At 37.2% G+C, this 21,406-nt stretch overlaps 2 protein-coding genes and 2 non-coding genes across 7 annotated transcripts; 3 read left to right on the plus strand and 1 right to left on the minus strand.

Moving 5' to 3' along the window:
• The first annotated feature begins 1,644 nt into the window (after positions 1-1,644).
• Positions 1,645-1,727, plus strand: trnal-uaa (transfer RNA leucine (anticodon UAA)). Its single transcript has one exon. It is a non-coding gene; the product is annotated as a tRNA-Leu (tRNA).
• Positions 1,728-4,128: 2,401 nt separating this feature from the next.
• Positions 4,129-4,211, plus strand: trnal-uaa (transfer RNA leucine (anticodon UAA)). The gene has a single exon. It is a non-coding gene; the product is annotated as a tRNA-Leu (tRNA).
• Positions 4,212-6,370: 2,159 nt separating this feature from the next.
• On the plus strand, positions 6,371-15,071 carry LOC127951199 (elongation factor 1-delta). 4 transcript variants are annotated; one of them, XM_052548977.1, is made up of 9 exons: positions 6,507-6,664; positions 10,303-10,423; positions 10,736-10,807; positions 12,354-12,419; positions 12,825-12,912; positions 13,281-13,381; positions 13,465-13,665; positions 13,744-13,938; positions 14,943-15,071. In XM_052548977.1, exons 2-9 carry the CDS (start codon positions 10,310-10,312, stop codon positions 14,979-14,981), a joined length of 876 nt encoding a protein of 291 aa, XP_052404937.1. In that variant the 5' UTR covers positions 6,507-6,664; positions 10,303-10,309; the 3' UTR covers positions 14,982-15,071. The 4 variants fall into 4 exon arrangements, with proteins under 4 accessions (XP_052404941.1, XP_052404937.1, XP_052404938.1 ...); XM_052548978.1 differs by lacking the exon at positions 12,354-12,419; XM_052548979.1 differs by lacking the exon at positions 10,736-10,807.
• A 60-nt stretch (positions 15,072-15,131) lies between these two features.
• LOC127951191 (tripartite motif-containing protein 16-like) lies at positions 15,132-19,652 on the minus strand. Its single transcript, XM_052548949.1, has 7 exons — positions 19,033-19,652; positions 18,862-18,948; positions 18,121-18,354; positions 17,750-17,909; positions 16,849-16,911; positions 16,681-16,734; positions 15,132-15,904 (listed from the first exon to the last, which is right to left on the minus strand). The coding sequence occupies exons 1-7, from the start codon at positions 19,606-19,608 to the stop codon at positions 15,366-15,368; spliced, it is 1,713 nt and encodes a 570-aa protein (XP_052404909.1). The 5' UTR covers positions 19,609-19,652; the 3' UTR covers positions 15,132-15,365.
• Between the last annotated feature and the right edge of the window lie 1,754 nt (positions 19,653-21,406).

Raw genomic sequence — 21,406 nt, forward strand, 5'->3', positions numbered from 1 at the left:
GTTATTTTAAGGAAAGGAAAATCCCGACTGAAGCCTGCTTTTTGTCAGACAGTAGGCCTAGGTCTACTGTGCCACCTGCGGATGTATCAGCGGAGCCGAAGCTCTGTGATCGTAAAGTTAATGGCTGTGATGCGTCTTTGCCCTGCGCCTGACCCTGTGTGTGTGTTTTTTTTGTTTTTTTTTCGAACTCCCGGCAAGATAGCAGAGTGGACAGCGTTTGGTTTATGGAAGTACGCACATCATTTTCAATTTGTCAACGAAAAAGAAATCGACTGTCGGACAAACGTTTCGAAAATCTGCTTCTGCTACGTTTTAATCACTACTTTGAAGAGTAAATGTAAGAGGAATGTGTTAAAGCGAATTTAGGCTTGTGACTGTGAGTGACACTTTAATAATAATTATTTCGGCTATTAAGCGATTTGTCATTTGCCTGTGTGGCAGTGAAGGATTTAATTCGGTTTGTTATCATTTTTGTTTGACAGGCAGCTGTTAATTTCTGTTAGATCGTTGGCTGGCTGGTTGTTCATCATTTCTAAATGGATTTAAATCTGCAAGCCTGTTTAAGGTTGTGTTTACAAGTAAGCATAATTGTACTTTGATAACTGCATTATGTAAAGTTAAAGAAAAATCAGGAGTTATCTTGTGGTGCTCATAATATACAGTAGCCTAGGCTACCCGGGCTGGGTAGGTGCGAATTTTGATTAATAATATGTTCTGTGATAATAAATAAATAAAACGCCATGTGGAATAGCCTATTGCTGACTGTCTTTCCTGTTATTGTTATCCTGCAGTGTTAATTTAGTCGGATGACTGACGTTATTCATTGTCGGGAGTCACGACTTCTAGGTGCATTTAAAGGGGCCGGGGGCTGTGTCTGTCGTGTGTGAGCCGCTGCAAACGGCTTTTAATTTTTGGTAACGCATGAGTACTCTAACGCGTTACTTTTATGAATAGGTAACGCTGTATCATAACTGATTACTTTTAATTGATGGTAACGTTGTAACTTAACTAACTACTTTCCAAAGTAACTATACCCAACACTGGTCATATATAATATTTTTTGTGTTTAATGTATGATATTATACTGATTTTAACATTTCCTACTTTCATTTTAAATAGTTTTCATTCACTATGGTGGGCTTTGTCCTCTTTACTACGTCAAAACAAATTCTCTCAATTTCTGACATTTTAGATGAAGTGGTTACTTTTATCGTACATAGAAAACTTTATAAGTTGTCATTATCTTGATTAGTTTTTACCCTTTGGTGATAGAATACCTCAAGATGCTGAATTTAACACTTTGGAAACTTGCTCTCTAACACTCTTAAGTGGTTAAGGCGCTGGACTTAAGATCCACTGGACAAAAGTCCTCATGGCTTTAAACTCCACTCCTGGTAGAAGCTCTAGGCCATAAAAACAGGAGTTAATTGATCCAGAATGTAACCAACAGGTTCCACAAGGTGAAGATGGTGTTAAAGGAACACTAGAACCCCTTTCTCACTCCACTCTGATATGCTCACATCAATAAGCTAGTTTGTGGCACAGTTCATGAAACTTTATGGTTAATTGTTTTTTCAGTTGAAAGATGGCTTTATCAGCATCCCTATGGAGCCAGGATATGGACCATATAACCTTCTGTTATAGACCAGGATGGCCGAGTGGTTAAGGCGTTGGGCTTAAGATCCAATGGACAAATGTCCTCGTGGGTTCGAGCCCCACTCCTGGTAGAAGCTTTGGCCATTTTAAGACACGGGTTAGTGTGAGGTTGTAAGAGAATGTAACATAATGTAATCAACAAAGTGAAGATGTTATCAAAGGACCATCAGAAAGAACCCTTGTGTCATGACACTCTGGTTTTCCCACCATTCAAGCATTTTCAAATCAGGATGACTGAGTGATTAAGGCACTGGACTTAAGATATAATGGACAAATGTCCTTGTGGGTTTGATCCCCACTCCTAGTACAAGATGCAGGCCTTTTAAAACAGAGTTCATGTGAGATTTAGCCTCAGACTTTTGATCCAGAATGTGAACAGTATGTTTTACAAGGTGAAGATGTGCTTAAAGGAGCACAAGACTTCACTCCAAACAGCGACACTGTTCTACATTTACATTTAGTCATTTAGCAGACTCTTTTATCCAAAGCCACTTACAAATGAGGACAATAGAAGCAACCAAAAGAGCAATGCTATGTAAGTGCAATAACAAGTCTCAGTTAGCTTAATGGAGTACACATAGCAAGGTTTTTTTTTAATTATATAATAAATAAAAAGAAAACAGACAGAATAGAGAAATAACTGACCAAGCTAGTATTAGAGGACTTTTTTGCTTTTGTTAATTGTATAATAATAAAAAAAAAGAAAACCAAAGAAGATTACAGAAGCTAGTTTTGTTGTTTTCTTTTTCTTAAGAAAACAAGCAGTTGGCAAATAAATAGAGTGCAAGTCTAAGAGGGGCAAGATGTTTTTATTATTATTATTATTATTATTATTTATGTAAAGAAAATAATTTGAATAGAGAGTGCTAGAGTTAGAGGGTCAAAAAAAGATCAATAGCTGTGTTTTTAGCGGATCCTTGAAGATGGCTAAGACAGGTAATTCCAGCACGAGGGAACAGTTCATTTAAAAGGCTGTAAAACTGATTTTGTGCTTCTTAGGGATGGCACAATATTGCACCGTTCACTTGCAGAACGCAAGCTTCTGGGGCACACAAGTTTGAAGTAATGAGTTCAGGTAAAGGGGTGAAGAGCCAGTGCTGGTTTTTTAAACAAACATGAATGCTTTGCAGGCAGCTGTTGGTAGCCAGTGCAAACTGATAAACAGAGGTTTGATGTGCATTCTTTTAGTCTCGTTACAAATTAATATTGCTGCTACATTCTGTATTAATTGTAAAGGTTTACAATAGTCCAGCCTGGACAGAACAAGAGCTTGAACAAGGAGTTGTGCAGCATGTTCTGAAAGAAAGGGCCTGATCTTCTTGATGTCGAATAAAGCAAATCTGCAGGACTGGACAGTTTTAGCAATGTGGTCTGAGAAAGTCATCTGATCATCAATCATACCTCCAAGGCTTCTGGCTGTTTTTGGAGGAGTAATGGTTGATGTGATAAACTGGATTGTTAAATTGTGATGATGCAGTTCTGCAGTTCTGTCTTGGCAAGGTTGAGTTGAAGGTGATGGTCCTTCATCAATTGTCTGCTAGACAAGCTGAGATGCGAGCAGCTATCTTCAGATCAGCAGGAAGTAATAAGAGGAAGGTCTGAGTGTCATTTTTGTCATGTTTTCCTCAGGTCATTTTGCCGTTTACATTTTGTTTTCAGTGGTTAATGTTTTGTGTTTAAAATTCAATAGACAAAATTTCACTGTGGTTTCAAAGTCCACTCCTGGAAGAAGTTTATTGTGCTCTAATCTGAGAGATCAAAAAAGATCTAAAAATGTTTGAGTAAATTCAAAGACGAGACGTCATTGAAAATTAATAACCAAACTAAATACTTCATAATGTGGGATTAAAAGAAATCTCAAAATACAACTGGTAGAATTATGGTATATTAATATTTGTGTATAATGGTGGTACTTCACCTACTGTTCCATTCAGCAAGACACTTGACCCAACATTTGTCCAGAGGTACTATTCCTGCATTTAGTGACTATTTATAAATTGATTAATTTGTCAAAGAAATTCCTATACATTCAGATTTATTTCTATAGCCATTTTAACATGAAATCATTCCAAAACAGAGCCACAACTTTCAGTGAGCAAACCAATGGATTTCTCTTACAACACACACAACAAAGTAGATAAACAACAAAGCAACAACAAAGTAGCTTATTGGGGATCATTTAAACCGAGATGCATTTCTAATTATTAAAACACCTTTTTTTGTAGAAGTGAAAGCTTATTCCATGTAAACTGTATGTCTGTATCAGTAACATGATTCTAATGTGTCTGACTGTTTATGCTAACACTCACAAAGTTTTTAAGTCTTACTAGCTTTTACATTTGCACAATTTAAATATAAACAGGGATACTGAGGACAAAGGATTTGAAATTGTTATGTACTGTTCTGTAATTGTGGATGTAAATGTACTCATTGCCACAATGACTCTCCCGGCTGCAGTGATGCAAATAGGAGACCAGGATGGCCGAGTGGTTAAGGCGTTGGACTTAAGATCCAATGGACACATGTCCTCGTGGGTTCGAACCCCACTCCTGGTAAACACCTTTCTTTAAGAAACCCAAAAATATGGTCCCCGTGAGGTGACATGTCTGGTTCACGTAATTATGTCATGGCCACGACATAATAACTCGTGGGAACATGGTAATATGTTGTGGCCAGGAGATAACTTTGTTGAGGTAGCAACATCCTTATGTCATGGCCTCATTTCTCGTGGCCACGACTTCTTATGGTGAGGGAAGGACATATTTTCTCATGGCCATCAGTTTAATGCTTAAACAAACCTACAATCTTGTAAGTACATTAACTGATTGTCTTTTTCTTGTAATATTTTTATATTGTTATTATTATTATAAGCCTATATTATTGTTTATATTTTTATATTTGTTTAAATTAATTTGATCCCTTAATTTTCAATCTCTTTATTTAACATTCTGAATAATTTTGTAAATAATAGCCTACTGAAAATGCTCGACATACCAATTAAGCATTGATTATGATGCCTGGAATTTTTGCTGGAATGCAGTTTCAATATAGATTGAAAATTTCAATTTCGATCATTTTTTGTAATCGAGTTACTCCAGTTACTCAAGGAGTCGTGTCAGCCCTAATCCCAATACATCATAAACAGTCTCTCCACACTAGTGGTTCCAGATTTCTCACTACCATGGTGTTATAATCAGAGAAAAACCCGCCCATGACAGTCTCTGCCCTATTAGCATATACACAGCCCTGAGTGAGAAGCAGCAGTCCGCCATCACTGTTCTCTTGCTGTAGCTGCTGGAGGTACAATGTCAGCGCTAAAGAGCAATTAAAAGTGTTGTGATTTGGGATGCACCAAAGAACACAGGAGTCTCCATAGGCCGCTGAGGACACAGTGGTTATACTGCGCGTTTTGGCTCATATCCTAAAAGTTACAATTTTACAGAGCTATGAAAAAATAATCTGTGGGGGATTTTGATATAAAACTTCACATACACACTCTGAGGACATCAGAGAACAATTGGAAATATTGTATAAATGCATTCTATGGCACCTTTAATGTTAAACCTTTAAATGTTTACATTTTAATCCTTAAATGTTTTATCCATTTTTGATAATCCTGGGTTGCTATTGTCACACAGGTTTGTTTACGCATTAAACTCGTGTCCACAAGAAAAATATGTAGTTCCATCAACATAAGAATTTGTTAAGGATGTCGTTCCCTTCAAAATGTTATTGTGGCCATGCCATAATATCACATTCCCACAAGTTAATATGACATTCCCATTAATTAATATCATGTGGACACGACATTATAACTCATGGGAACGTGATAATATGTTGTAAAAAAAAACTAAGTGAACCGACCATGTCATCTCCCGGGGACCATACATAATTAAAGCTGCGGTAGGGAACTTTTGACGCTCTAGCGGTTAATAAACAGAACTGCTTGCGTCTTGCGGAAGAACATCATAGCCGGAACTACTTCTCTCTGTTTATGTCTATGAAGAATCACAAAGGTACTGGGTTACTCCGCCGCGGTACCCCCAAAGCAATCTAAAATAGTCAGAATATAAAAACTTATTATAGGTGCACCCTAGTGATTCAGGACAAGCCAAAAACACGGTTTGGAAAATGGATGCATGGTGTACTCGCCTATTATATACATTTTTCTACATTTTGAACACAAACAAAGTTACGGACCGCAGCTCTGATTGGTTATTTTTTACAGGGAGCGATGGAGTTTCTGCAAATGGCAATAGGACCACTGGAAGGAGCCAGAGGAGCTTGATTTTTTCACAGATTATCTGTTATTTTTTTTTTTTTACAAAAGTTCCCTACAGCACCTTTAATAGGCCCTTGCATTTGTATTTACATCACTTTGTTTTTGGGCAAACTGCGCAACAGATCATTAGATATATTATTGATCTGGAATCATATAGTATTGAGTTCTGTCAAGTCATCAAAAATACTATAATAATAATAATGAGATTCTGATATAAAAGTAGCTTATAAGACATTTAAAATGATAAAATAATTTCAATTTTGAAGTACTTTATTAGACTAAATACATAAAGGTGACTGAAAAGAAAATATAATGCTAAAATAAAAATGTTGGTTATAATAGTTTATCTGAGTATTAATCGCATTAATGTGCAGCTGTTAGCTCGGGCACGAGGACAGAATGTTTCCTTGCAACGTAGTATAGGAATGTACCATCTCTGTTTTGAGGGGTGACGTACATTCAAAGGTCTGCATTTTAATAACACTTACCAACTCGTACTTGTTGTATAAGATTAAAATCAACACTTTAGTCACGTATACACATATTATAATGCTAAACCTGTATATCCTACATCGCGTCGTGTCATATGAAGAGTGACAATTTAAGGAGAACCCCTCCGTCAGCTATTAGGGCGAGTCACCTGGTTTCCTCTATCTCTTTCTGTATTACGGAGTACGGCGGATAAGTTCAACTCGAACCGCTTGTCACTTAACAAACTCTTCGAAAGTAAGTCAAACTTTAGTTTTCACTAACATTATAGTGGTAAATATATTTCACCTTTATAGTTTCAGTTGAAGTGTTCCGCTGTGAGTGTCGCGCCACGTGGCTTCATATGAAACTCATCCGAGTTTAATCCGCTGCAGAATTTTAACCTCCTAACGTTAATTTAACGTACTTCATCAGACTGCATACGCATCACACACGTATACAGTTAATTAGACGTGAATAAAAACTAATGTTTCACGAGTCTCATGTGTTTATAAAACTTTAGCATGTGGAGTTGACAGTGACAGCACGCATGACGTTTCAGTGTTTGTTTCATGTGTATGAACAAGTTGGATCACATAATGCATCTGTAACGGATCTGTATGTGTCATCTAATCCTGACCTACAGGTCTCTGTTGGTTTAAATCTGGGTTATTAGACGTGTAACTCTGGTTTATTTGCTCTTCGTGTCCTACAAACCAGTTTCAGTCACAGTGCCTCCCCTTTTTTAATATGTATGTATAAAACGGGCATCTATTTCTCTTGGTGATATGAATTTCACTACGTTTTAAAGACCAGTGTATATTTAATGACATTGCATGAATATAAAATAAAGTTAAATAATATTTAGTTTCATTCTTTGCATTTAAAGACCACTTGATGGGGATGGCAAACAATGAAATGTAACTTTTTAATTACTTAATGGTGTTTTAAACACAATTTTTGTCTCCAACACTGGACACTGTGTAACCAAGTACACCTAAGTATTTAAATAATGTCGTTCACTACTTGTATTAAATTTATGTAAATTTGAGAACAAAAACTGTCTTTACACATTTTGCATCTGACTGGGCTGCGATAGCTGCAATCTGGCTCTGTCTTTTGTGGGCCACTGGTGTCAGTACTTGGAGATCATTTCTTAGCGCCCTCCTAGTAATAGTTTAAATGCTCATTGATAAAAGGAAGGTGAAAAGCCCTGTCAGCACTTGTTTGCTCTGAAAAACTCAGCAGATGAGTTTGGAAATGCAATGCATGGTGTGTTTGTGATTGAATCTCAGACTAAAGAATACTTACTAGTAGTTTGGATTTAGTCAGAGTTTGAATTGACCGTTCACAGTGAGCTTGATTGACAGGCAATCTGACCAGTCAGAATGTGGATATTTTCACTCGTTCATTCCATTCTGAAAATCAGGGTTCGGAAAAAGAAGGTTGTTTCCATCACGGTCTGACCTCTCAGGGCATTAGTTTAGAGAAGGTTTGGTTCAAACGTGGAAGCAGGCAGACGATTCTTATCAATCCTTGTTGAGCGCAGGGACTGGGACACCTCAGGTTTTTTCATCCCCAAAAGATTGAATTCCCCATACCATTGTCTTCAGGGCTAAATGCAATGTTGCACGACAACTGCAAGAGGAGGAGAACCAAACATACACCCATTCCTATGCATCACATCAACAGCAGCAGGGTTCAACCCATCAGCGCTCCTCGTCTGAACCCGATCGGCAGCTCCCAAAAAGTCTTCTCTGAGACCGAACGCACCCCTCAGGAAAGGGACAAGTATAGCTAGTTTAGGGAGATGGGACAGTTGACTTTTTACAGAACTACTTTCTCATTTATTGAACTGTGTGTCTTGTAAGTTGTTTGTAAATATTTTTCACCTTTCAAAAGCTTCAACCTGGTTTGTGTCCCCTTTGGCTGCTAGGTGAATGCTGATCAGTGTAAATCTAATCCGAGGGCGTTGGCACGCAAAATCTGTCCCATTGTCTCCAAACCGTGTCAGCAAAAAAGAAATGAAAGGCGTTTTAGTGGTTGAGTGAACTTTTACAATCAATCCAAATAACAGTTCTACAAAATCTATGTGAATGCAAGACCTAATATAATATAACATAAAATAATTACGTTTTTCCTGCATCATGTAGTTGTTTTTTATGGGGAATATGAGTTAAAGCTGCTCTAGCGGTTAATAAACAGAACTGCTTGCGTCTTGCGGAAGAACATCGTAGCCGGATCTACTTCTCTCTGTTTATGTCTATGAAGAATCACAAAGGCACTGGGTTACTCCGCCGCGGTACCCCCGAAGCAATCTAAAATAGTCTGAATATAAACACTTATTATAGGTGCACCCTAGTGATTCAGGACAAGCTAAAAACATGGTTTGGAAAATGGATTCATGGTGTACTCGCTTATTATATACATTTTTCTACATTTTGAACACAAACAAAGTTACGGACCGCAGCTCTGATTGGTTGTTTCTTACCGGGAGCGGATGACTTTCTGCAAATGGTAATAGGACACTGGGAGGAGCCAGAGGAGCTTGATTTTTTCACAGATTATCTGTCTCATATTCTACTGTCAGAACATAATGACAGGTTTAATAAATATGTAAAAAAAAATTACAAAAATTACCTACTGCAGCTTTAACTATTGATCATCTGCAGTCTTCAATTTATCGTTCTGAATAACTGTTTCTGACTCTGACAGTGAAAGCCTGTTCACGGCAAGAATGAAATGGTTAGATCAGAACGAGTAAGTAATGAAGGGTTTGTTCACAACAAGAGCTCTTTGACTTGCTTGAATACAAGATGCAGTGCATCTCACAATAGATTTGACTCACTAATGCAAAAAATACTAGCCATCTGATAATACTACTTTCACTTGCTTAAAGAAGTGTCTGAATGTATGGAAATGTACGGTATAATGAATAGTATGTTTGTATTAAATTGTGATAGGTAAATTCTATGCAGAATGCAAGCGCTGTGATTGGTCTGCTAGAGCCCCTTCCTCCGATTTTTGTGTTTTATATGTGCACTTTAATATATCTTAATGTTAAAGCTTCTTATATAAAAATGAAACAAAGCATAGACCAAGCTTCTTGTCAATTATTATACTACATAGCATTATACATCAGTAGTTGTCTGCAACAAACAATGTTGATCTGCTGTGATACAAGCCACCATCACAGCTATAATGTTACACATAAGTTTTGTTTCTCAATGTTTACATTAACTTAATAGCTTGTATACCGAGATTAAGTATAAATTGACTGTTTACATGAATACTGAAGACGTGCATTTTGACATTTTTGTATGTATTTGGCTGTTTATGCACAATAAGGCACGCGCTCTCAGATCCGTCTCTGTGCGCGAGTACTGAACTGAGCACTTGAATGTTTAAAATTGTAAGGTGCAAATGATAAATTCCGTCGTCTGTTGCAAGCGTAATAATTTCCCATATTACAAGCATGGAAACTGTGGGAATCAGCCCGTGCCAAAAATCGAACCCTGTGTGAACTAAAACAATATTTGAGTACAAAAAAAGAGTGCTTGAATGTGGTAAAATCTCTAATAATGATTTCTGTACTGAAATTATAATTGTAAGGATCCAAAATTAAGAGAACCAATAGAAAATAAAAAATTTGGTAACCACTATATGACCATAATGTGTGGTAATATAGTGGAGGACATATGCATTCATATATATGGATGGTGCTTGGCTTGTTTGGCTTCATTTATATTTGTTTGGATAAGGCTTATGCACACTCCTGAATGAATTACATGACAAATGAATGAAAGGCATTTCAATTCCAACCCCCCCCTGCTTTTTTCTAAAGCTCAGTGCTTGCTCTTTGACACAAACTCTCACGTCTCATTTTTCTTTTTTAGCATCACAATGAGTGGACTTCAGGGACTCGCCCAGGAGAACATCTGGTTCGACAAGTCCAGATACGACGAGGCTGAGAAACGCTTCTACGAGGGCGAGAACGGCATCCCGCAAACATCTCAGGTACTGCCCCCTACAGACACGGATGTCAGTAAAATGTCCTCATTTGGGTTTTCACACAAACTGGTAATTGTCTCATTGAATGAGGGTGACAGAATTCTCATGGAGAGGCATGAATTCCTGTTTACTCTACTGCTGTATGTCCATCTATCATCTGCTTTTCCAGGTTTACTTTAAGCTCCTATGCTGAATAGTCTGCAATGACAGCGCATCTGTACACACCTGTGTATTTTTGTTTGCTTGCTTGCTTGCTTACTCTCTGCCTCTTGCTGGTTTGTTTGACATGGGCCTTTTTACCCCGGTATACCCTTCCAGGAGGAAGATGCTAGTTCCATCCTGCAGGACATTGCTAAAGCCCGACAGAATATCCAGCAATCCCTAGCCGGAGTGAGTACTGCCCCCAAAATATGAAAGTAATCTCATTATTGGAGCATACTGAATTGGTACTGTAATCTTCTTGTGAAGCGCATTTAACTACTCAATAACTGTCGTCCTGCATGGGACCAGTTTGAAGGGCTGATTTAATTCCACTTTATGAAGCTTTAACTAAGTTGGAGGTGAAATTAACAGAACAGTTTTTAGTTCAGCTGCCGATCACACACAAGACTGAAGCTACAGTACAAATACTCGCCCTCCCTAAATGTCCCAGTGCTATTTTAGTATGTTTACAGAACCCTCTCTGAGCCCCTGGCAGGGAGAGAAAAAAATCAGCTGTAGTTCTGGATTAATAAACTGTGCATGGAGATTACTAACCCATGTACACACTTTATGAACTATATAAGGATTTGGCAGATTAATGTTTGTTTCGTTCTGAATTTAAATGTAAACATGAAATTATTTAAATTATTTTTAATTATTCAAAACAATAAAAAATAAATTGATGCTGGAATATCTTTGATTTCAAAGATTGATCCCTTACATTAATGTTTGTTAATTATAATTTTATAATGTCAACAAAGAAAATCGGATAAATGTCAGTGGGCAGTATTTAGTAAGTAAATTCATTTTGTGGATTGGTTTTTATTTTCTTGAAAACACCTAAATGATCAAAATGTACTTGCCAGATAGATAAAAGTTTGAATCAGATTGGATGTGAATAGTTTCCCAAAACAGAGAGAAGCTCCCACAGTCTTTTCTCACTGATGCTGCAGTATTTGGTTCTTCTGTCAGCAGTTACTTGACACCTTTCTTATCAAAACAATATGATTACTAGACACTTCAGAAAACTCAAATGCATTGATTAAGAATCAGACTTCACCTCAAATATTTTAAATGGTCCAATTGTGTGCACCTAAAAGCACTTGGCTGCAGTAAACGGTCTTGTCATGCAAGTAGGTCTAGCAAGATCTCCTTCCCAGCATGACATATTTTGTTGTGTTTGTGCATGTGCAGGATGTTAGTGTGTGTTTGTGGTTAACGCTTTTGTGCAAGCTACATGTTCTGTTCAAGCAAACCGAGCTCACGGTTAGGAAAGATATATGCACAAATCAAACACTGTTTACAAGTTAAAACAGTCCTAAAAACACATGTGGGTGGATTTTATGTGAGAGGACAACAGGAGATGGACTTTATCACTGGAGGAAGGATTATGGATTACAGACCAGAAGCAACATGTTACAGTTAAAGTGATGTAATGCTAAATTTCTTCAAATCTGTTCTGATGTTGAAACCAACTCCTCTACATCTTGCATGGCCTGAGGATGAGTATATTTTAAGCAGATTTTCATTTTTGGGTGATTTTGTCCTTTTAAATGAGCCGTGTTGTAACATGAAGGCCAATGAAAACATTTAATGCATGCATGCATCTCCTCTCTGATCGCTTTCTTTCTTTGCATTTTAATAGAGCAACACTCTGTTGTTGTCATAGTAGTTTATCTCTGTGTCTTTCTCTGACTTGTTTTCTGGTTGTGGTGGTTAAATGTAAAACTTTCAGGTGAAGACTGCTCTACATGGTAGTAAAGGGCACACTCGCACACAAAAACCACGGGAGAGGAAGACCGTAAGTGCAGTGCTGCGGTTCAGCCTGACGTCTGTGTGAAAAGCATGTGAATGGAGCCTGGAGCAGTGTGGATCATACACCCATTACTGCCTGACACTTTCAAAACAGCCTGTTTTCTGTCAGACGGGTGTTTAAAGGACATCATGCATGACTGTTTTCATGCATTGGTTTAATGTTTTAGCCTTCACCAAAGTAAACTGCATGCAAATTCAGTGTTTCAAACGGAAACCACATTATTCAAAATATCATACTATCATGCTTCCACATGATTTTCTGTGGTTTTTGAGGTTGACAAACCTTTTGTTTGCATGTCTGCAGTCGCAGCCCTGCATGGTGTGTTTTTTTGCAGTAAGCGCCCTGAGATGTAATTCACTAATGTTCAGTTCTCCTCACTCTGATTTGCAGAGTCAGAATGCCAGCAAGTCTGAGGATCAGAGTGAGCTGGTCTCTCGTCTAAAGAGTCTGGAACAGGACAATAAGAATCTGCACAAAGGTACGCATTAGAAGACACAGACCGACATGATGGCTGTTCCACAATCAAATGAGTTGCCTACCTAGTCAGCAATTTCCCAGTTCCTGATGTGAAGTCTGTTGGATGCTGCATTAGGGGTGTTCACAAACAACAGTGATTTGCAGTGACAAAGAGATGATGGAGGTCATTCGTTCTCAATGTGTGTTGACAGTTGTCAACAGAGAATGTGGGCATGTCCATAAATGCAGCACAGCTGAGAAACGTTCAGCTTTATGCAAATGAGGAATGATGCAGCAACTACTAATCTTCTGAACTTTCAATTTGTGTTCGTGATTGTGTTGAAGCTGCTCGTGATCATTGTGAGATTAACAGAGCTGTTGCTTTCCCAGTGGTGGATGATCTGAGAGCAGTGCTGTCCAAACTGGAGACCAGAATGGCTGTACTGGAAAAGAGCCAAGCGCCTGCTTCAAAGACTGTTACTGTTACAAAGGTAGATGTGAGATCCTGCCTCTTTGAGGTCATATTTGTGCACTGAACAAATTCAGCTATCATTCATAATCCTTTCATCTGAAGGCTGCTCCTGTCCAGAAGCCCAAGGTTGAGAAACACAATGGCGCTGACGACGACGATGATGATATTGACCTCTTTGGCAGTGATGAGGAAGATGAGGAGGCAGAGCGCATCAAAGCAGAGAGGGTGAAGGAATACGCCCAGAGGAAAGCCAAAAAACCAGCCCTCATCGCCAAATCCTCCATCCTGCTGGACGTCAAGCCTGTATGAGACCGCACTCACAATCTTTAGAGTGTCAAGTATAATTCCTCAGTTTCTAATATATGGTTTTTCATTGATCAGTGGGATGACGAGACCGATATGTCGAAGCTGGAGGAGTGCGTGCGCTCCATACAGATGGACGGCCTCCTGTGGGGAGCCTCTAAGCTGGTTCCTGTCGGCTATGGCATCAAAAAGCTGCAGATCAGCTGTGTGGTAGAAGATGATAAAGTGGGAACAGACATTCTGGAAGAGGAGATCACCAAATTTGAGGATTACGTAAGTGCAGGATGAATCGGAGAATGTTTCACCTCAAAATCATAAGAAAAGCTGTATGTTGTATAAAGAAAATGAAATACAAGTTGTTTTTGTATTGTGCCTTTATATTAGATTCCACTTACAGTACTTTAATCCAGTAATCGTTTTATATATTGCAGTAAAATACTTATAATTTTATAATGATGTGTGCTTTGCAAATATATTATTACATTAAAGTAACTTTAAGAAAATAATTTTAAGAAAATGTGTGAGGGGAAAAATACAATTTGTCAAGAAAATAAAGATATAATATACCATGAAAAAAAAAATATTGGTCTTGAATATAGGCTAAATGTATGCATTATATGGTACATTTTAAAAGCTAAATATTTTTTTTATATAGTTATTGTATATACTGCAGTACAATATATTCTACAATTATTTTACAGTCCATAAACACTTGACAGATGTATTTATTGCATAATATAATTTTTTATAAAACAGTGGACAAATTATGAGGACAAATGAACAGTTGCAATGAAAAGAAATTAAACAATTATACAAATATTAATAAATAAATATTGGATAGCATTTTTTATATAAAATAGTTAATTTCATAGTTTCTTATTATAGTTTTTATACTGCAGTAAAATACTGATTTTTTTAAATTATGTATTAGTATGCAAGTGTGTATTTATTTGTTGTATTCCAGTACTACAGTAACTGTAATAAATAATTGAGGACACATTGTGAGGGAATTAACCTAATTGTCATGAAAATAAAACTTATGTAAATTTATATTTAATTAATTATAATGGAAATTATCACAATGACCAAAAAAAAAAAAAAACATTGGTCTACATTTATACACAATTTACTTTTACATTTACATTTTATTTATGGCTCGGGTCAAGTTCTTGACTTTTTTTTTTTTTTTGATTGAAATTTTGATTACATTATAAACTGTTAGGAAAAATATTTAAAGATATTATTGACCAATACTACATGAATTCCTCTTTTTGTAGGTCCAGAGTGTCGACATCGCTGCCTTCAACAAGATCTGAGCCTCTCGCCTCAAACATCCACCTCACACTGGGTTACTGCTGCTTTTATATCACACGGTTACCAATAAACTGTTCAGCCACGTCAACCAACTTGCTGTATTGACTGTCTTTATTTATATGCTCTTTATTCATGTCCTGGTTTTACAAATTTTCTTTATATTCACCTTTTTGTTTTTTAATGGCAAGTTCACCCAAAAATGAAAATGGTAATTCCAACAAAAATATATATCGAGGTCAGAGTGCTACTTTTTATGATGTTGTGTGGGAAGTTTAGCCTCTACAATAACAAGTGATGAGAGAAAAACATAAAGGTGAGTGGATGACATGCTTTTGATTTTTAGGTGAACTATCCATTGAAACAAAATGAGAGCACATAATGCATAACTAAGCTGAAAAGCTGAAAGTTTGACAGAGTTTCAAAGTAGATCCAAGTCCGACCCAGAAACCAGGATAGAGAGGCTGAGTGAATGTAGTTTGCTCTCGATGCAGCAAAATCATGGTATCGTCTGCCAGAGAAATGCAATAAAATGCCAGCGTTCCAGCTCTGTGATCGAGATACACGCCAACTCTGTGAGGCATTGGAGTGTGTATTTCTACACTAAACTTATTGTGCTGGAACAAACAAAGAGAATCTGAGAAATCCAAGCTCCACGATTTTGAGTTGCATCCCAGTTTTTGGTCCATATTTCCTCCAGTTCTGTAGGAAACGCCAATAGAAACTCCTCCACCATCTCTCCACTCCACCTCCCAATATCCACGTCCAGAAAGAGCTTCTTTGCACAAGACTTGAGTCCAGCTGATGAAGCGCTCTGGGTGATCGGGGTACGGCTGTGGCTCGTGGTCAGTCGTGACCTCTGTACGGTCTCCAGAAAGGCGGAGGAAAGAGTTGGCTGTGTTTGAGTCTAATGTCAAATCGCAGGAGTCTGAAAGAGAGAGGATAGTTTACTAAGAAGTCCCTTTAAGGAAAGCGTCCGCTGTCATCCACTTCCAGCAATTTTTAGCTTTACAAAACGGCTCATTTTGCAGAGTGATTTCAAACTGGTGTGTTTTACCTTTATTATTTTAAATGTTTTGTGGTGCAAACTGTTTCACCTATTACTGCACTTTGATATTCTTCTTTTTGATATTTCCCTACAGCAGCTAATGAACCAAAAGTCTTGCACATTGACAGAAAATGGCTTAATTCCACATTGAAAAATAAGATGGAGAGTAACCACCTACAAAGTTGCAATTGTGAAAAAAATAAAAATCAAAGAATTGTGACATTTAAACAACAATTAGAGAAGAAAGTAAATTGCAAGACAAACTCAGAATTGTAAGACAAGTTAAAAATTGTGAGTTTATATCTGACAATTCATTTTTTTTTTTTCAGAATTGAGAGAAATAGGCTAAACTCATTTGGGAGAAACAAACTCCCAATTCCCAACTTTGCAATTGTGAAAAATACAGCCGCAATTTAGAAAATATGAATAGCAAGATATAAACTCAGAATTCTGAGAAGAGTCAGAACTGTGAAAAATAAACTTGCAACTGTGAGAAGGAAAAAAACGTAGTAATCACCTTTTTATTTTTATTTTTTTAACCCTGTGTCGGATATCGGTTTCCATATCTGATATTCTGCCATTAATGCTTTATAATTACTCCTATTCATAAATGATAAGAGTCTTTGCTCTCATCCAAGAATGAACTGTGAACTCACACTGTAAGAAGTCTCCTCTGGTCCTCGGCTCAGTCTGGTGTAGATGTGTATGGGCTGGAAGAGGTCAGTGGTGAACTACGTCAGAAGAGGTTTGATGTGCAGTGGTAAACATGGCTGAGTTGATGTGGTCTGATGACTCATTGCTGGGAGGGATGTGAGTGTCCGTACCTGTATCAGTGTTCAGTGGACAGCTAAGGGATATTTCAGTTGACTGATTGTGTCCTTCATCAACTGTAAATATAAGGGTATGCGCTGTCAAGAGGCGTTTGTGCATCAACCGCTGATGTTTATATCATTCTAAGTAATCAGGTGTTGAGGAAGGATTTTGCCAAGTAATGTTCCTGGATCAACATCTTTTCTTGATCCTGGATCAACATTACTGTCCAAAAACATAACCCTATTTATCCAGTGTAAAATGATAGCTGATTAACAATAAGTACCTAACCCTGATCTTAAGCCTAAAACTGAGATTTCCTGAAAAGTTATCCCTCACTTCTGATTGGTTGAGAATGTTGTTCCAGGAACATGTTGTACTTGGTGAAATCACATTCAAGGTCAAATAAAAATGAAGGGATTGATTTAGTGTCATTTTGGAAATGTAATTACCTTGATTTTGTGATACACCAAGACCACCATAAGCAGACTTCAAGTTATTATTATTATTATTATTTAATAATTAATTGAACTTTCATTTTTGACTGGTATTTATTATTGGAAATAATTTATTCTATTTTTTTTTATATTCAACTAGGTTTTGAAAAAAAAATGAAACTAAATTTTTTTATGTATTTATGTATTATTTTTTGTTGTTATTTTCATGTTATTTATCAACATGTTTGAATAATTTTAATACATTTTGAACATTTAATTAATAATATGATTTAATTATAAAATATGTTATTTTGCATTATTTATAAAACTATTTTGAATGTCTAATTATTTATCAGTTAGTGAGTTCATTTATTAAACTGTTTATTTTCTGATCAGTTTATAATATCTTTTAATCATTTAAGTGGCTACTCAGTCCACCATAGTCAGCTGCATTGTGTATCTGAGTTTCTACGCTCACCTATTTCTGTGATCTTTGTCGATTCTCTGTCACAGACCTCGTTGACTTTATCACTCAGCTCTGCGAGAGCTTTTCTCAGGATCCTCAAGGAGAAGTACGGATGGACGTCGATGCTGGGCCGCCCCCCAGGGTCAGGAGGAGCGCAGAGCGTCTTATAGTTCTGCACAGGTGAGTCAGACAGGTAAAGCTAGCGTGATAGCAAACAGCAAGTAAACAAACCCACACCTTTATATTTGCTGGGCCAAATTCCCCTATAGATCCTAAACAAAGAGAATGCTATGCCATGGCCTTTGGTTCCCACTGTGTTTCAGTTTCGTAACCTCCAGCACTAATAAACAAATTCAGTTCATGTTTCAGACCCGGGACTTCACCTGCAGGAAATGGATATGATCCTCAGTGTTTGAGAGCACTTCTAGCTCGGCCTCTCCTCTCCGGTGTTCAACTATCTGTTGATTCAGTCGTTCCAGAAGCTTCTCCGTCTGACCCAGAGCTATCCTCTCCTCACCTCTGATCAGCTCTTTCACCTCCAGATGCTTTCTTTCGACGGAGCGCAGCAGTCTGGTGAAGATCTTTTCGCTGCTGTCCTCAACCGATTGTGCTGAGCGCTAAAGCAATGATGGAAAGGATACTGTTTAACCTTCTGCCATTGTTCAGTTATGGGTCACACTATTAGGCTGATGATACACAGGGAAAATCTTTGAGCAATTTTGCTTGGGAACTTAATCTTTAAATCGGCCTTGGGCCATGTGTCTCACCTGGATGCCGGTTGAAGGTGACATTTCCCAAAGTTGCCCAACAAAATTGCTAAAAAATGTATTTACAATCCAAAGAATGAAGGCAGTCCATCTTATTTTGGGATGAGGAAATAAGCTTATAAGTAAAATACTGTATATAATTAAAAATGTAGAATTTCTGCCACATACAATTGCCATATTTTATTTATTTTTTCTCACAAAGCAACATTTTGTACCATTCTGAACTAGACATTAAAAATGCTAAATTTTGGGGTCTATGACTAAAAAGTAAGCAAAGCTCATAGATAGATGTGTTCCACCCCAAAATAAGAGACCTGTTATTTTGTGATATTTTTGACACACTGACAGCAGACCTACCTCGACATATTTAACAATATCTCGGAGTTCTTTCTCTCGTTCCATACACCTCTGTTTTGACTTTTTCCACGCTTCTTCAAGAGGTTTCTGTTTGAAAACCACATGTGAGAATTCTGCCATCTTTGAACTCTACTTCGTGCAGTTCACTGATTCCTCTACTATTTTTGTTACCTGTATTTCCCTCCTCTCCTCTGCCACCGTCACCACGCTGTGCCCCTTGTGTCCGTCTTTGAAGCACAAACTACAAATGCATTGTTGGTCTGTGTGACAGTACACATCCCGTAATTTATTGTGCCGTGAACAGATTCTCTTCTGCGGTACTTTTGTAACTTCAGTAAGTGTATGCGTCCTGCCACGATTCCTTTCATTGTGAGGTTTCAGGTGCATCTCGCAGTAAAACGTCTGACATTTCACACAAAACCTAACAGCTTGTTGTTTCTTCCCGGTGCAAACATCACATTCGATATCCGCTGCTTTCTTGCCAGCATCTTGAATGCCGGTTCTCCTCAGTTTCTCCACAACATCTGCCAGCATGGTGTTTCTACAGAGCACAGGTTTAGGACTAAAGGTGCGTCTGCACTGAGGGCAGCTGTATTCCTCTTTCAACTCGCATTTTCTCCAGTAACCTTTAATGCACTCCATACAATAACTGTGTCCACAGGGAATGGTGACCGGCTCCCACAGCACTTCCAAGCACACCGAGCAACAAAACTGCTCCTTGTCCACAGAGATATTCATTCCTGCCATTTTCTCCTTCGTGTTAGAGGACAGGGAAAAAAAGGTGGTCACCAAGGCAGGACAGAGAGAACGAGACAGAAGTGTTTGTGTATGAGCTGGGCGGGAACATGCAGGTACAGTAGAAGCTTATCAGGTTTCATGGTGAAACGCTCAGAGCAGCCAATCACCAACAAGTACAGGAGGTCACCTCTGTTTTTATGCAAATATAATGTTGCAGGTGCATGAGTTTGCTTTACATGCTTTACATCATATTATATATGATCTGCTCCATCATACTGAGAAACATATTGTGAGTATTAATCACTGAAAGAATGAAGAAAGTCTGTGCTTTCAAATTATATATTAATGAGACTTTATGAAAAAAAAAATCATATTTATGTAGCAGTTTATGTGCCATTTTAGACTGCAAACAATGCAAATGTGACTTTAAGACCATTTTTGCCCATGTTCACAAAGCACGTGCCATGCAGCTACATTGTATTCTTTTTATAATTTTATAACTTTAGTTTTTGTTCTCTTTTAGTTATTATTTGCTATTTTCCTTATGGTATTAAACTGGCATTTACCAATATTATTGCGCTGCCATGAGGCTTTGTGTAAGCTATAAAGAAAAATTGAAGGTTAAACATGAAAAATGACATTAAAGTGAGATCTAACCTACAGATAGAAAGGAAATATATTTAGCTTTTCGGTTGTAAAGCAAATAAAAATACGTTTCTATATTATATATAATCTATATCTATATTATATGTAAGATGCATTAGTTGGTGAGTCATGTTGATTCAGTAGCTGATCTGATGGATTTAGTGAGCTTATTCAGGATTATGAGATGCTAAATGATCAAATAAAAGTTGAGAGTCATAATTCTTAGATACAGTAGAAAGTCAAACATATGACATAACTCATAAGCATTTATTTGGTCTCTATAAGGTGCTCTAAATTGTCTTTTCTGTGTGTAGTGATTCTAATAAACTTGTACTCGTTTGTACTTGTGTGTTGTTTTCTTCACAGCGCTTAGTTTTTCTTCTACACATGAAAACACAACATTTTTGAAATTGTGTAATCATTTCTCATTGCTAACCTGAGCTGGTCTTATTCATGAAAGAAGGCCTTCAGCCAAACATACACAACTGACTTGCATCGCAAGTGTTAGTAAGAAAATTAATTGCAAAAATAAATGATTTTATAATTTCCACCTTTAAATTAGTGAGTGAAAAAAAAAAAAACTAGATTTCAAGCATCAAGGCCATATTCATTATTATATATTTGTCCACCAAACTTCAAGCTTTACGTATTTATAAGTTAATAAGAGAGTTTTGGACATTTTACATCTATACAGAGATGCTCATCATGTTTAACACTGGTGTATTTACACTAAAGCGGTTTTGTTTATTCTAAAGCAACTGTAAACATCACATGACTGATTATACAATCCAGTCAGAATTACAGGCAGAACATTTTTTTTTCTCGTGCAGATTGATTTTGCCTTTCATGAGGATTATACATAAATCTGTGCGATTCCAGATGTTCAGATAACTGTTTCTGAAGAAGTTCTTCTTCGTAGTTCCTTAAATAATTAAGAATGTATAGGAACCCAATTCTGATACAAAGATGCTTTATTAAATGATCATTATGAAGAAAAGCGGAAATGATTACGTAAAAAGTTATAATTATGACTTGCCAAAAATATTAGCCATAATTATGAAAGGAAAGGCATGAAATAAAATGTTGGAGGCCTCAAGATGTAAAAATATATAATTATAAAGTCTATATGTAGACCTTTGTAAATATTCAATCATAATTAAAC

The sequence above is a fragment of the Carassius gibelio genome, chromosome B2 (assembly GCF_023724105.1).
Source record: "Carassius gibelio isolate Cgi1373 ecotype wild population from Czech Republic chromosome B2, carGib1.2-hapl.c, whole genome shotgun sequence".
In the NCBI taxonomy this organism is placed as follows: domain Eukaryota; kingdom Metazoa; phylum Chordata; class Actinopteri; order Cypriniformes; family Cyprinidae; genus Carassius; species Carassius gibelio.